The sequence below is a fragment of the Bos mutus genome, chromosome 21 (genome assembly GCF_027580195.1).
Source record: "Bos mutus isolate GX-2022 chromosome 21, NWIPB_WYAK_1.1, whole genome shotgun sequence".
Lineage (NCBI taxonomy): Eukaryota > Metazoa > Chordata > Mammalia > Artiodactyla > Bovidae > Bos > Bos mutus.
Genome location: NC_091637.1, coordinates 19,498,535 through 19,514,049, shown reverse-complemented (window position 1 = coordinate 19,514,049; position 15,515 = coordinate 19,498,535). Strand labels below are relative to the sequence as shown.

Sequence of the window (15,515 nt, the reverse complement as noted above, 5' to 3'; positions counted from 1 at the left end):
ATTTGACTGCTGACAGACGTCTGGGTTTGGTTTTGCCTATTAGAACAGTACTGCTGTGAGAATTTTCCCACCTGCTTATGCTGGGAGTGGAACTGCTTGATCGTAAGCCTATGTTTAATTTTAGTAGTTAAGTATTGCTAAATAATTTTCCAGAGTGGTTATACCAACTGACACCTCCAGCAGCAGTGAATGAGAGGTTCAACTGCACTATATTCTTACCAACCCTTGGGGCTGGTTTTGTGCATTTGAAGTTTTGGATACTCCGGTGAATGTGTAATTTTCTAAATGTTGTTTGGTGCTGATGATTTTATATAAACCTGAAAAAGGAAATATGGCAGGAAACTTACCGCAACTGTTTTCCGTGCAAATCTTAGATGTCCAGGATAACATCTGCACAAACTGGAGATCATTAGGATATTATAGAAACATTCAAAAGACAGACCTAGGTGCTATCAGACTAAGAGAGCTCTAGGCCTTTGCAAGTCTAAACAAATCACCTACTAAAACATGTGCCTGGATCTAAAGTGGTACTCTACTGAAAAACAGCATAAATAAGTCCAAAGTTACGAGCTGAATTACTGATTCTTTTCTTAAATATAGCCTATGATTCAATTCTCAAATGCCCTCATTAAGGGCCAAAGGTCCTGGGGTCTGGGCTGTTATTTGAGCTTCCCTGGCCCCTCCCACCACAGTTTGGGGCTAAAGTGCCCTTCTTCCTCTTCCCATGCCCAGCACTCTCTGCATCTGAGACATCTTTAAGAATAGTAAGCTAATAGAGGCATAGGAGAATAAGATCCTGGCCACAGTGACAGTCAAATTAGCCTTTAGGAACCAAGAGGCCACAGGAGGTTAAAAGGGAGCAGGGGAAAAAAAAAAGAAAAGGGGCAAAAGAAAAGAGTTGGGGAAGCTTAAGGCCTTGGACTAGTAGGTCATGTTTCACTAGACACACACTCAGCTTTCTGCTTCAGCAGTTATTTGGGATAGGCTTCTAGCCACCAAGACACTGAAATGCAGTGATGTTTAAAGGTAAAATGACCAGTAAGAATTCAGGTTTTGATCTGTCAGGGAAAAAAAACTTCAGAGGCTAAATGAAAATTCTCTGTGAACTGATATAAAAATATTTCCCAGAATACAGTGATTACTGTAGAATACAGATGTCCAGAATACAGTGTTAAATGTAATAAATAAATAAAGCAGGATGCTGAAAAAGCTTTTGTGTGAAGAGGGTAGGGTTGAGCATAAGAAGCTATATTCATATTGCTGTACAGGAATAAAAGAACTCTTTACACAAGACACTAAAAGATATTTAGCTACTGGGGGAGAAGAACTGAACAGATGGAGGACACGGATAGAAAGGTGACCATTTCCTGCAAATTTTTTTATAATGTCTGGTTTTCAAATCATTGAACTTTATTACCCATTCAAAGTTAAATTAAAAAATTTTAGACACACTACCCGAAATTATGAGGGGGTGGTAAAATTTTAAAAATTTCTTCTTTATATTAGCCTTTCCAAATCTATTTTCCTTCAACTGTCCCCATGTTCCAATTCCCTGTGTTTCTTTCCTAGTCTTGGGCTCCTTGCAGCAAAAGTAGCAATATGAAAGAATGAAGCTGAAAGTAAAGTGGGGATGCGTTGTTCCGATCTAGGATGAAATAAGTAGCAATGGGGATTTTCTTTGGGCTACCTGGAACTAAGACAACAAGAAAATGAAGTTTGCTTTTTCAGTGCTCAAATGTCGTAACATTCCAGGCTATAGTCTGGCTAGCTCTTCCTAAAAGCAAGGGCTTACACAAGGAGGCCTGCACCTCAGCACTCTCAACTTGTCTCCCCACAGGTCAGGAAATAGATGTGGGAGGACCACACAGCCCTAGTCTCAAGGACTCTCTTTATCATCCTTTAGGGAAATTACTCCTGAATGGAACAAACCCACAGAATATGGCTTCTCTTATTGCACATGTGTGAATGCTCATGTGGGTACATATATTCTTCGTGTACATGTGCAAACCCAAGCACATATACCTAAAATCTATCTGGGTAGAACAGATTCTCTTTTAGGACTATAATCATGCTTTCTGACTTATCACCTTTTGTTGAATATCCCCCAAACTCAGAATCAGCTAATTTTGATGAGAAGGTTAACTGCTGAATGTCAGCTACCTTGATAATTAACATACTTTCATCTTAGAAGGGGGTAGGGAAACACAAGAAGGTTGAAGGCCCCACAGATAAACAAGACTTTTTTTTTTTACAGTGCTTATTGTTTACCCTTGACAGTGGCCAAATAAACAAAAGCAGTTAACTACGTCATGGTAGAAACACTATGTACGGGGCGGGGGTGGGTGGAGGTACATCTTACAGATCTTATATTAATTCAGGAGCATAACTGGATACATGATTTTAAATAAGCCAGATTTCAAGAGGACATTTAGTTGTACACTGTAAGATGTAGTATTCTGGCCTTCTGGGGGATGCAGAGTGGGACTGATTGGTGCTCATACCTCAGCAGAGATGGGCTTCAGCAGCTTGGACAAGCTGGTGAGAACAGTGGCCAGAAGCAGGGCTTCTTTGCTCTTAAAGTCTTCCTCTTGGCTGCTAAGTAAATTCAACAAGGACCTCTGAGAAAGGACACACAGAAACATTAGCAGACATGATACTAGCAAAGAGAAGAGACATCCAGCCAGAGATTCCTAAGGCTGGGACAGAAATGACTCAAAAATACCAAAAATCCAAGAGGATAAAATCTGGAAATAAGACCTGGATTGAGCAGGTAGTCTCCTACCCTTTTGTGATCAGACGTCTGAGTGCTCTCTTGAGTGCTATGGACTCCTCAAACCCCTGCGACGTGTACATTAGGAATGAACTGTGCACCCAGTTTTGTTTATTTTAGGCTGCACCACACAGCTTGTGGGATCTTAGTTCCCTAACAAGGGACAGAACACGGGCCCAATGAAAGTGCTGTGTCCCAACCACTGATCGCCACGGAATTCCAGTGCACCCAGGTCTGGGTGGTTCACAACTTCCTGAGGCCCATTCACTGACCTGAGGGCTAGACCACACCCCAGCACTGGCATTCCCTACACACTGTCCATTTCCTTTTTCTCTGTTCCTCTCTCACCACCCAAAACACTGTCTTTGGTCCGTCAGTCTCTTCCCACTATGTAAGCTCTGTGAGGGTAGGGTTTTGTCTCTTATTTCTTGCTAGAACTTCAGCACCTGAACAGTTCCTGGCACATGATAGGAACATTAAAGAAATCCTCTGGGATAAAAGATCCTGATACGTGACAGCTAGTGGTTAGAACCATCTGACAGACAAAGCCAAGTTACACTCCCTGCACGAGTGGGCTCCTGGCCAGCTCTTTGTATAATATCAGCTCAGTGATTCTTAGAGGCAATGAGTGCTGTAGATTGGGGTGGCTTGACACACATCCTTCCTTGAATGATGCTTTTAAATGCATTACCTTTCATTCTCAGAGCTGTCAAGTTGCTTGAATGATGACCCAGGAAAAACTGCTGTCCTACTTGTGGACGGTCTGCCTGTTCCCAGCTGGCCTGGTAACAGTCCCTTTCTGAGGACCCTCACAGCAGTCTCCTAGGTGTCTCACCTGAAACTGACGGATCTGGAAAGCTGCTCTCTCACTGACACTGACTTCCTCCTCTTCTTCCTCCTTATCTGTGGCATCTAGGAAAAGGAAAAGAACGCTATCTGCTTTGAAAGGGGCTTGGTTTTTTTTTTTTTTGCCAAGCTAAAATTTTAGGAGGCCAAAAAAGCCTGGAGGCAGCTTTAATTATATTCCTAACATTCAGCAGCTTCTTAAGGCTATATTCAGTTTCCCAGTCCCATCTGTGGTTAAATGGAATCCAGTAAGTGCCGATTCTGAATCCACTAGATGTCACTCCTTAGCCACACTGGGACTCTTCGCAGGTGTCCTCTGCTGGGCTAACAACTGGAATTGAGAGGTTTGGTTGAGAAAGAGAAACTCAGATCGAGCCAAGTTATCAAAACTGAAATGCCCACCCAGAGCCTTGAGAAACTGATGACACTTGGGCTGGTAGAACTGCTGCACGGCACTGAGTATCTTCTGTATGCCCTCCAAGCACAGCAGCGAGATGTTCTTTCCTTTCTCTCTCTTTCCCGACTCTTCCACTGAGGTAGGGATTGAAGTGTATCTCCAAAGCAAGACCCTGGGGAAAAGTGATTTTTAAAGTCAAGTTCACTGAGATACAATTTACATACAGTAAAATTCCCATCCTGTAACTGTATGGCTCTGCTGACTCACTTCCACAGTTGTGTACTCATCCCCCTCAATCTAGGTATTTCCATCACCCCAAAAGTTCTCATGTGCTCCTTTGCAGTCAGTTCTTTCTCTTTGATTTCCCAGGCAACCACCGATCTGTTTCCTGTCCCAGCGATTTTACAATTCACAAACTATCATATAAGAATGGTATCATTCATTCTGTAGCTTTTGAAGTCCGGCTTTGCTAACAGCATGTAGCTCTGAGGTTCACCTATGTTGTTGCACGTACTGGCAGCCTGTCGCATTTCACTGCTGAGCAGTATTCCAGGGTATGAATACGCCACAGATTGCATAGTCACCGATTTATCATCTTTAGGTTGTTTCCAGATTTTGCTATTACAGATAAAACTACTATATACAAACTTTTATAAAAACATCTGCTTTCATTTCTTTTAGGTAAATACCTAAGAGTGGAATGGGTGTACCGTAAGATAGGTGTGTGCTTAACTTTTTAAGAAACTGACAAATTATTTTCCAAAGTGGCTGCACCATTTTACATTTATGTCAACAGTGTATCAGAGTTTAAATTCTGGGCATCCCTGGAGGCTTAGTGGTAAAGAATCCACCTACCAATCAGGAGACCTGGGTTTGATCCCTGATCTTAGAAGATTCTACATACAGTGGAGCAACTAACTACTTGAGCCTGTGCTCTAGAGCCCGGAGCTGCAACTACTGAAGCCTGTGTGCTCAAGAGCCCGTCCTCTACAACATGAGAAGCCACGGCAACGAGAAGCCCGTGTACCTCAACTAGAGTAGCCCCCGCTCACTCAACTAGAGAAAAGCCCACACAGCAAGAAGACCCAGGGTAGCCAAAAATAAATACATAAATAAACATTAAAAACCAAAAAACAAAGAGTTTAAATTGTTCCACATCCATGACAACACTTTGGTATAGTCAATCTAAACTTTTAGGCATTTTAATAGGTGTTTACATTGAGGAAACCAGAATTGAAAGAGACACGTGTACCCCAATGTTCATTGCAGCACTGTTTACAATAGCCAGGACAAAGAAACAACCTAGATGTCCATCGGCAGACAAATGGATAAGAAAGCTGTGGTACATATACACAATGGAATATTATTCAGCTATTAAAAAGAATGCATTTGAATCAGTTCTAATGAGGTGGATGAAACTGGAGCCTATTATAGAGTGAAGTAAGTCAGAAAGAAGAACACCAATCCAGTATATTAACGCATATATATGGAATTTAGAAAGATGGTAACAGTGACCCTATATGTGAGACAGCAAAAAAGATACAGATATAAAGAACAGACTTTTGAACTCTGTGGGAAAAGGCAAGGGTGGGATGATTTGAGAGAACAGCATTGAATCATGTGTATTATCATATGTGAAATAGATCGCCAGTCCAGGTTCGATGCATGAGACAGGGTGCTCAGGGCTGGTGCACTGGGATGACCTTGAGGGATGGGATAGGGGGAGGGGGGGCAGTTCAGGATGGGGAACACATGTACACTCATGGCTGATTCATGTGAATGTATGGCAAACCACCACAATATTGTAAAGTAATTAGCCTCCAATTAAAACAAATAAGTAAATTTTTAAAAGAAAAAAAATTAGGTGTTTAGTGATATCTCATTGTGATTTTAATTTGCACTAACCTAGTGACTAATTATGTTGATCACCCTTTCATGTTCTTATTTGCCATCTATATATCTTATTTGGTAAAGTGTCTGTTAAAACACTTTATCCATTTTCTCAATTTGATTGTTTTCTTAACAAGTTTGAGTTCTTTATATACTCTGGTTACCAGTCCATCATCAGACACATGTTTTGCAAATATTTCCTGTTAATTTGTGGCTTGTCTTTAAATTTCCTTAGGAATGTTTTTCAAGGAACAGAGTTAAATTTAAAAAAAATATTGATTGTGCTTCTGGTATTATACCTAGGAAATTTTTTACCTAAAAGAAGGTTGTAAAGGTTTTTCTGTCTTCTAGATGTTTTACAATATTTGGTTTTATACTTATGCCTCTGATTCATTTCAATATTTGGTTATAACATGAGAAATGGATCAAAGTTCAATTTTTTTTCACATCAGTCGCTCAGTCGTGTCTGACTCTTTGTGACCCCATAGACTGCAGCATGCCAGGCTTCCCTGTCCATCACCAACTCCCAGAGCTTGCACAAACTCATATCCATCAAGTCGGTGATGCCATCCAAACATCACATCCTGTCTTCCCCTTCTCTTCCTGCCTTCAATCTTTCCCAGTATCAGGGTCTTTTCAAATGAGTCAGTTCTTCACATCAGATGGCCAAAGTATTGGAGTTTCAGCTTCAGCATCAGTCCTTCCAATGGATATTCAGGACTGGTTTCCTTTAGGACGGACTGGTTTGATCTTGCAGTCCAAGGGACTCTCAAGAGTCTTCTTCAACACATCAACTGATTCAAAAGCATCAATTCTTTGGCACTCAGCTTTCTTTATAGCTCAGCTCTCACATCCATACATGACTACTAGAAAAACCGTAGCTTTGACTAGACAGACCTTTATTGGCATAGTCATGTCTCTGCTTTTTAATATGCTGTCTAGGTTGGGCATAGCTTTTCTTCCAAACAGCGTCTTTTAATTTCATTTTTTCACATATTCCTGTACAATTGTTCCAGAAACACCTGTTTGAAAAGACTTTTCTTTCTCCATTCCATTGCCTTGGCACCTTTGTCAAAAGTCAAGACCATACTTGTGTAGATCAGTTCTGAACCATCTGTTCCACTGATTCTGGCAATACCTCACTATCTTAAATACTTATTTAATGTTCTATAAATATTGATTAAAGTCAAGCTGGATGATAGTGTTGTTCGAGTCTTCTACATCCTTTCTGATTTTCTATCTAATTCTACTGATTACTGAGAGAGGTAGATTATTATTTGTGTATTTCTCCTTCAGTATTACCATTTTTGCCTTAAGTATTCTGAAGCTGTTATTAGGTGCTATTAAGTACATATACATTTAAAACTGTTCTGTCTGCTTGATGAATTATTTAGTCATTATGTAATATCCCTTTTTATTCCTGGTATTAGATTAACATTTTATATGTGGCCAACAATCCACACCAAAACAGGACTAGGAAAAGACCCCAACATAGTGAGTGACTGCACTTCCACCTTTGGGTATGCCGAACTTCAAACCACCTTTCTCCCTACCCAACTTCAAACCACCTTTCTCCCTACCCAACTTCAAACCACCTTTCTCTCCCCACCCCCGTCGTCGATTTCCTCTCTTGGAGATGCCACAGCAAGTGGAACAGGTCTCTAAGGGTGTGTGGGGCTTACCGAGTTATGTCACAGAGGTTCTGAAAGACCTTCTCTGGGTTTTGGCCATCAGGGCCACTCACATGCCCTGTTTCCTTTAGCTGCTGGACCTTCATCAGAGCCACATTCACTGCGTAGCGCATGAACTCATTGCTGGACCTCAGAACAGACAGGCTCTCTTCATGACTCTGGGTACTGTCCCTAGACAGGAAAAAAGAGACAGAAAGATTCCCCTGCTACTGGGACTTGAAATTACGTTTTCTAGGGACAGTTCACAATAGCACCCAGCCAGTTCTAAAAGACAGACTCCAGGCAGCCCACACCAAGAGTCACTGCCAAGGCTGTCTTTCTACAAATATTATTCTCAGCGTTACCTCCCTTTCTCCCCCTTCCCTCAATCCTTTAACTTTGATGAAATTTAAAGGTCAGTCTTAGTTAACTTTCTGTAATGTTTTTTTTGTTGTCACCCCCACCTTTTTTTTTAAATTCAAGCTTTTCTTTCCCTTCTTTTCATGCTACTTAGGTTGATTTCTTGGAATCTATCCTATCTTTTCATCCACTAGTTCACTGTTTCTGATGTTCCCTTTAGTAATTCAAAGCATCTCTTTAAATGCCTATGTGTTCTGCTTTCAAGAAAATTACAACCCCGTTGACTTACTTTTTACTGTATATATGCTAAGAATTGTGAATCCAAACTAGGTAATATCAGTGACCCTCAGTAGGTGTTTTTAACCCTCACCTTAAGGCTGTCTTTAAGCCCTGTGTTAGAACCTTACCTGAAAAGAGCTGTGAGAAGATCAGACACAAATTTCATGGACAAAAAACTATCGGTTGGTCGGTTGGCCATTTTTGTTTTGCCTTTACCAGATTTTTCATTAAGGATGTCGGAGAGCTTCTTGTAACACATAAATAAGCTCAGAATTGTTTCAAACTTAGTCTTACTGTATAAAAGGAAAGAGTCCACCAAGGACAGGCATCAGAATATTATGGTTTACTTTCAAGACAGTAATAAGGAAATCACAATACTTCTTTAGATGTCATACTTTAGACCCAATATTACAAATGAATCGATCTTCACTATTAACACAGTACTCCTAGGTAATACCCAACTGGGTCATTTCTTTTCCCCCTTTATTTGTATCAGTCATTGCAGAGAATGAAAGTTCAATACTACCACCAATCAAAATTTCTCTATTAAAATCAGGGGTTGTTATGTTCAAGGTCTGGGGAATGTTCAATAAAGTAAAGCCTGATGGAGAGACAAAATTCACGAGCCTGTTTGGCATGTGCTTGGATGTTCCCTGGTAGAAAGAACATAGTTTGGTCTTAGGCTAGAGGTCCATCTAAGAGTGTCATGCGCTGTAGTCTGTTCATACCTAGCCTATTGTTAGTGTTAAGAAAACACACTCCCACACACAAAATGAACTACAAGTAGAGTTAGAGTATACCCTACCTGAAATTACTTATGAAGAAATTATATTCTATTAGAACCTCACAAATTCCCATAACAAGAGAAGCGCAGATATTATTTTTGATGCCAATACCAGTGCTCTGAGAAAAGTCTGCTGATTTGTCCTAAAAGACACAAGATAAAAATTAATAAGCTACTAAAAACCTCCATTACTCAACACAGCTTAGACTTAGCAATTACCAGTTCGAAGTCCTCTAGTTCACTCTTAATCATTCTATTCGTAATCGACTCCAACATATCATCTAAGTATTGGTAGAACCCCTCTTCCTCCTCCTCTTCTTCTTGCTGTAATGGTACCACTCTGCTCTTATACCAGGCCAAACAGTGTTGAATACAACATAGCAGATAATCCTGTAGAAGAAAAGATAATAACTGAATATTCTTGTTAAAGGATAACCTATCAAACTGTTGATAACTGACAAATAATCCTTATCTATAAGGCTAAATAAAGTTATTCATTAGCATCACAAATTAAGTCAATCTGGTGTTAAAAACAAAACAAAACAGAAAAAAAGAATTGAACTAACAGAGGCATTGTTTTCTGGCCTTTCCCAAAGACAGTGGCTTCACAAGTAGCTGACACCTAAGAATGTAACATCAAATGTGCTATCTCTGATCTGGTACAAATACCAAGGAGCCAGGTTGTGAAATTAAATCCTCTCCAGCACCTTTGCCTGGAAAATCCCATGGATGGAGGAGCCTGGTAGGCTGCAGTCCATGGGGTCACTGAGTCGGGCATGACTGAGCAACTTCACTTTCACTTTCACACACTGGTGAAGGAAATGGCAGCCCACTCCAGTGTTCTTGCCTGGAGAATCCCAGGGACGAGGGAGCCTGGTGGGCTACTGTCTATGGGGTCATGCAGAGTCAGACACGACTGAAGTGACTCAGCAGCAGCAGCACCTTTGAGTCCCAAAGGCTATTCCAAACATATGGATTTAGGTTAAGGGAATCTTTGGGAGACCACCATAGCTTCTCTGACCTAGGCTGAGGACATCTGTTGTAAGTCACTCAGGAGTTTCAGTTTCTTTCTTCCCGCTAGATGAGAATAGAAAACCAACTGTCCCAGTTTCTCTGAAGGTTCAACAGAATGCCAGTTCTAGCTCAGCCTAAATCATACACTCCAGACTAATGAAGCAGATCGCCTGGGTTCACCTGCTTCTGGGTAACCTCCTTCTTCCAATTCTAAAGTATATCTGTTTAGTACTTGCAATCAAAGAGCCATTAATGGGAGGTAAAATGCTCCTTGGGAGAAGTGATAGATGCCTTGATTATTAGTCAAGTGTTGATATGCAGATATCTCACCACCAGAACCAAGGTGGTGATGGGTCAGGGAAGAGTCAAGAGTAAAAATTCACTGGGAGTATTAGGTGTTTCACAGAGAAGTCATCTCTTTCTGAAGCTCAACCATATCAATAGGGCTGGTAGTTTTACTTAAGAGTAAAAATAATGGTTATGGGAGGAGGAAAGAATGGCTCACCAGTGGTTCCTGTAGAAAGACCTGATCTCCTTGGGTCAGAATACAAGCTTCTAATTTCAGAGGAGGCAGTACATCAGGTTCTGGCTCATAGAACTGTTTCAACTGTGTATGGGAAAGAAAAAGACATCACGGTTCATGAATGCTTTTCACTTTTTTAACTGGTCAAGCTAATGGCAACTTTAATGTTTAATGCTTTCTAAGACATTATTTCCCAACTGTCCAAAGAACACTGCAGGAAAATCTGTTGCTTTGGCTCAACCCTGTCCTTCCTTTGCCCTTGCATCAGGCAGTGCACTGACTGACACCTTTCCTAGTCCACTTCATCACCTCTCCTATAAAACACCATGCTCTCTCACACCAGTTCCTTAATTTGTATAGGCTATCAAGCACTTTCAGTACAGCTTGGTTATTAAGAATAGAGGCTCCAGAGTCAGACTGACTGAATCTAAAATCCCAGTACCACTACTTATTAATTCAAGAAAGGTAGATGTCTTGGTTCCTCATCTGTGAAATGAGGATATTATTAATATAAGTATAAACATTTGTATACGATTAAATGTGCTAACACATGTAAGGAGCTTCAAATACTATTTAGCACATAACAGAGCTCAAAAAAAGTTAGTTAACTCAGCCATAAAAAAGAATCAAATGATGCCATTTACAGCAAAATAGATGGACCTGGAGATGACCATACTAAGTGAAGTCAACTGAGAAAGACAAATACTATATGATATCACTTATATGTGGAATCTTTAAAATGATACAAATAAAACTTATTTACAAAATAGAAATAGATTCACAGACCCAGAAAACAAACTTATGGTTATCAAAAGGGAAAGGGGGTGGGGAAAGGATAAATTAGGACTTTTGGATTAGCAGAAACAAACTATTATATATAAAATAGATAAATAAGATCCCAGTGTATAGCACAGGGAATTATATTGAATATACTGTAATAACTCATAATGAAAAAGAATATATATGTAACTGAATAACTTTGCTGTATACCAGAAACAAATACACTGCAAATCAACTATACTTTCATAAAAAAAAATGTTAATTGCCATTTTCCTCTTTTTAACTTTTGGAGTCTATATAATTTTATTGGTCCACATACTAACCTGAGTTGGGAAGCACTGCTCTATGCTTTCAGTCATAACTTGCCATGTTAATGTGCAAATGTAGATGGACTGATCATTAGTTTGAAAGATAAAATATAACAAGATATAAATTTTATATAAGATCAGGTCCAAGGTCCACTGAAAAACTTTTGATAGTGTAAGACCTTCCAATCATTTCTCCACTTCCAAATGGAGCTTCTTTAGCAGAATTAGCACAAAGCAACAGCATAAAAAAGGAGGAAGAGCGAGAGGGGAAGAGAAGTACCATTTATAGCAAAATGGTGGGCTAGGGTTTAGAGAAACCCTCGCAGTAAAGAATAAAAAACACTGCATTAAAATTTTTATATAGATACATTTATTAAATAGATAGCTAAGATAAAAAGAAAGTAAAAGAAATCATGAAATTAAAGACAGAGCCTAGGGTCCGCATGGGGTTGTATCAGAGATTATATCTAGATTGTATCAGAGATTGTATCTGAGATTGTATCAGAGACCTTCACAGAAAGCTGGAATTCTCAAAAGCAGATATCCTTAGTGGATGAACCTAAAAAATAAATCCACCACATGGAGGAAGATAGTGAGGGGATATGTACCTACCTACCTACCTCTGACTTCAGGTGAAGGGGGAAAAGTCTCCTCAGGGACTTTCTAACCATAAGTTAGTTAGCTGAGGCTAGAATTCACATGACTTCAAATATAGGGTTATTTTAGAGTTAAGACTGTCCAAATCATTAGACAATATAGCTGAAAGTTTAAAGAAAGTGTTTAACTTTGAAACAAGTAAGGGGGGAAATGGAATAAAGGAAATTTCAAATTTTACAAAAACCAGAAAAAGAGGGAACATCCCCAATCATTTTACTAAGCTCATACTAAACCAAAGAAATTCAGTATGAAAAATGAAAATTATAGGCCATTCCTTCTTGTACAGATGTATGTATGTCCTAAATGGAAATCAAACCCAGTAGTGTATAAAAAAGGTAATATAATCAATTTGAGTTTATTCTAGGAATGCAATGTTTTTTTAAAAGATCAAATAATATAATTCATCACGGTAACAGATTAAAGGAGAAAAATCATATGGTCATCTCAATAGATACAGAAAAACATCTGATAAAATTTAACATGCATTCAAGAGTAAAACAACAGAACTGAAATGGCAGAAGAAAGTAAACTTGAAGACAGATTATGAGAAAATATAAAATCTGAAGAAAACAGTGTAAAAATATTGAGGAAAAATGAACCAAGATCTGTGGAACAGTATCAGGCATTCCAATATACATACCACTGAAGCCCCAGAAGAAAAGGAGAGAAAGAGGGGATAGGAAAAAATAATCTGATGAAATAATGAATGGACATTTCTCAAATTTGGTGACAAGCATCAACTTAAAAGATTCAAATAGCTTAATCAACTCCAAATAGGAGAAACACATGCTTCGGCTCTTGAGCCAGATCTGAGTTCAAATTCTAGCTCCATCACTTATTAACTGTGAGACCTTGGGCAAATTAAATTACTTAACCTCTTGGAGCCTTAAAACATACATCTGTAAAATGGAACTAAGCAGTTATTTCACAGGGTTTTGTGAGGACTAAATGAGATCATCCACCATATACCATTCATAAATTGCTTGCCCCTCTGTAAGTGCTAAACATTAAGTACTGTTGTTATTACTATTAGTACATAATAGTCTCTTGAACTCTCTCAACATATATTAAAAAAATATATATATATATATATCATACAATGAAATATTATTTAGCCATAAAAAGGAATAAAGACTGATGCACCCTACAATATGGATGACCCCTGAAAACATGTTAAGTGAAAGAAGTCAGTCATAAAAGACCACACATTGTTTGACTCTATTATATGAAATGTCCAGAATAGGCAAATCTATAGAGAGAAAAATAAGACTGATGATTGCTTAGGGGTAGAAGGTTTGAGGAAGGATGGGAAAATTAAAGGGGGGGTAGCTAAACGGTGTGGTTTTTTATGAGAAGATAAAACGTTCTCAATTGACTGGTGATGGTTGCACTTTGTGAATTCACTAATTCAAATAAATGCTTAATAATAAATGCTGAGAGTAAAAAGGTCTTATTCACATTAGAAACTCTTCAGCTAAATTCTTCTCATCTTGATGGTCCTTTGAAATATTTCATAATTTGCAGCTTTTTAAAAAAGCTGAGAAATATAGAAAATAACCTAAGAGACACTCATGAATATGTCACTCAGATTTGAGAAATGTCAATATTTTACTGTTTTCTCCAAATCACTCTTCTTTATCAGAAATAAACATAACAGATACTACTACTGATGGCCTTTGTATAAATGGTTCTACAAAATGTCCTTCTGACTTAGGATGTTAACTGAGAAGGTTAATTGTCAGACAATGGCAATATGGTAGACAGATAAACAGTGATTAAAATAAAACAACATGAAATAGCATCATGTACCCTAGGCATGTTTAAAACATACCAGTGGACTACTTAGGAATTATTTTATATTTTGAAAATTATTAAAAATGTCAATTACTTAATGCCTTGGTTCCCTTATATCCATGAAAATATAATTTACCTGTGAGAGCAGAGTTTGCATGACTGAGTTAGCCAGCTGAGAATTCCTTCGAAGGACATCATAGAACCCCTAAAAGGAATCAGAGGACAAATAAGCTCTCTATCAGAGTCACTAGTGATTTGCACAATCTTAACTTTAAAATAACTTTGTGTTTCTTTACCTATTCTCAGCTCTCTGAAAAAAAGATGGAGGCCGTATATGCTAGAGGGAGAAACAATTCAGAAAGTTTAGGTTATTGGCCTACGCTAATGTGAGATCTCTGACAATGAGAACTGGATTATAAACTGACCATAATCCTCACAACTGTTAGACATCAGGTCTCGTCTGGCTTTGGGGTACTTTTCCCTTTCCCAGACCTCATTTTTTCCTCTTATCATACATTAGCAGCCTTCCTTTTTAGGGCACTCCCCTACTCTCCAGTGATTCAAAAGTGCCTCCTGGACCTAAGCACCCTAATGTGAATGACTATGACATTTCTTCCCATCCAAAATTTCCCAGTCTTAGTTTAAAACTGCTCAGATTAAAATCCTGGGGAGGCTTTTCTTTTTGGAACCTGAGAAAGAGGTTATACAGTCTACCAGTGAGAAACAGAAAATGAGAATTGACACCTCCCCTCATTTTTTTTTTAAAAAACAAAGGATGATCAGCCCTAATAAGTATTAGGATATTTTATAAAAGTATAATGGTAATAAAAAGACAACTGTGGTCCTGGCACAAAAATTACAGAAAAATAAAGGCATAGCATACAAACAGAAAGACTCAGTACACATGAAAGAGGCAATATATTATACCTGAAAAAAGAAATGGCTAATCTCGGAGGAGTTGGGTCTTTATATATTAATATAAAAACTGCAGAAGAATTTAGTTAAACAAAAGCATTAAAAAAAATAAAAGAAAATGCTAGTAAATATTCACTGGAAGGATATGGACTCCACACAAAAGAGATAGTAGGTATCTCAAAGGTGAAGATTACAACCAAACTGTAAAATCTAAATTTCTAGCTCTAAAATGATTATCATTTAAAAAAAAAAAAAAAAAAAAAATGGCAATCTGGCCTGTACTTACAACAAGTATGACAAAAGGTATTTATGTTAATAATACATAGAGTTTTTTACAAATCAAAAGTACTAACTTAAGTCTTTGATGAATAAATGAATACCAATATCCTAACAGATTTAGGACTACGAGACATTACAAAGTAATTTTTTAAATTGGGAGCTAAATAAGGGTTGAGGATTTCTTCTTTTTAATACAGATGACTGTGGAGAAGAGTTAACTTAGTAGTCTGAGACTGCTATCCTTGGTAA

The 15,515-nt window shown here is 38.4% G+C and overlaps 1 protein-coding gene across 5 annotated transcripts in view; it reads right to left on the bottom strand.

Annotated features, from left to right (window-relative positions):
• FANCI (FA complementation group I) overlaps nucleotides 1-15,515 on the bottom strand; it is a 64,160-nt gene that overhangs the window by 8,506 nt on the left and 40,139 nt on the right. For 4 of the 5 annotated variants that reach the window (XM_005910193.2, XM_070358247.1, XM_070358249.1 and 1 more), the window contains 10 exons: nucleotides 14,209-14,277; nucleotides 10,516-10,617; nucleotides 9,216-9,386; nucleotides 9,018-9,139; nucleotides 8,341-8,505; nucleotides 7,586-7,765; nucleotides 4,019-4,185; nucleotides 3,606-3,682; nucleotides 2,502-2,618; nucleotides 348-399 (listed from right to left, as the gene is read on the bottom strand). In XM_005910193.2, the coding sequence (XP_005910255.1) occupies nucleotides 348-399; nucleotides 2,502-2,618; nucleotides 3,606-3,682; nucleotides 4,019-4,185; nucleotides 7,586-7,765; nucleotides 8,341-8,505; nucleotides 9,018-9,139; nucleotides 9,216-9,386; nucleotides 10,516-10,617; nucleotides 14,209-14,277 (1,222 nt within the window). The remainder of the gene's footprint in view (nucleotides 1-347; nucleotides 400-2,501; nucleotides 2,619-3,605; nucleotides 3,683-4,018; nucleotides 4,186-7,585; nucleotides 7,766-8,340; nucleotides 8,506-9,017; nucleotides 9,140-9,215; nucleotides 9,387-10,515; nucleotides 10,618-14,208; nucleotides 14,278-15,515) is intronic. The other variant, XM_070358248.1, reaches the window with a different exon arrangement.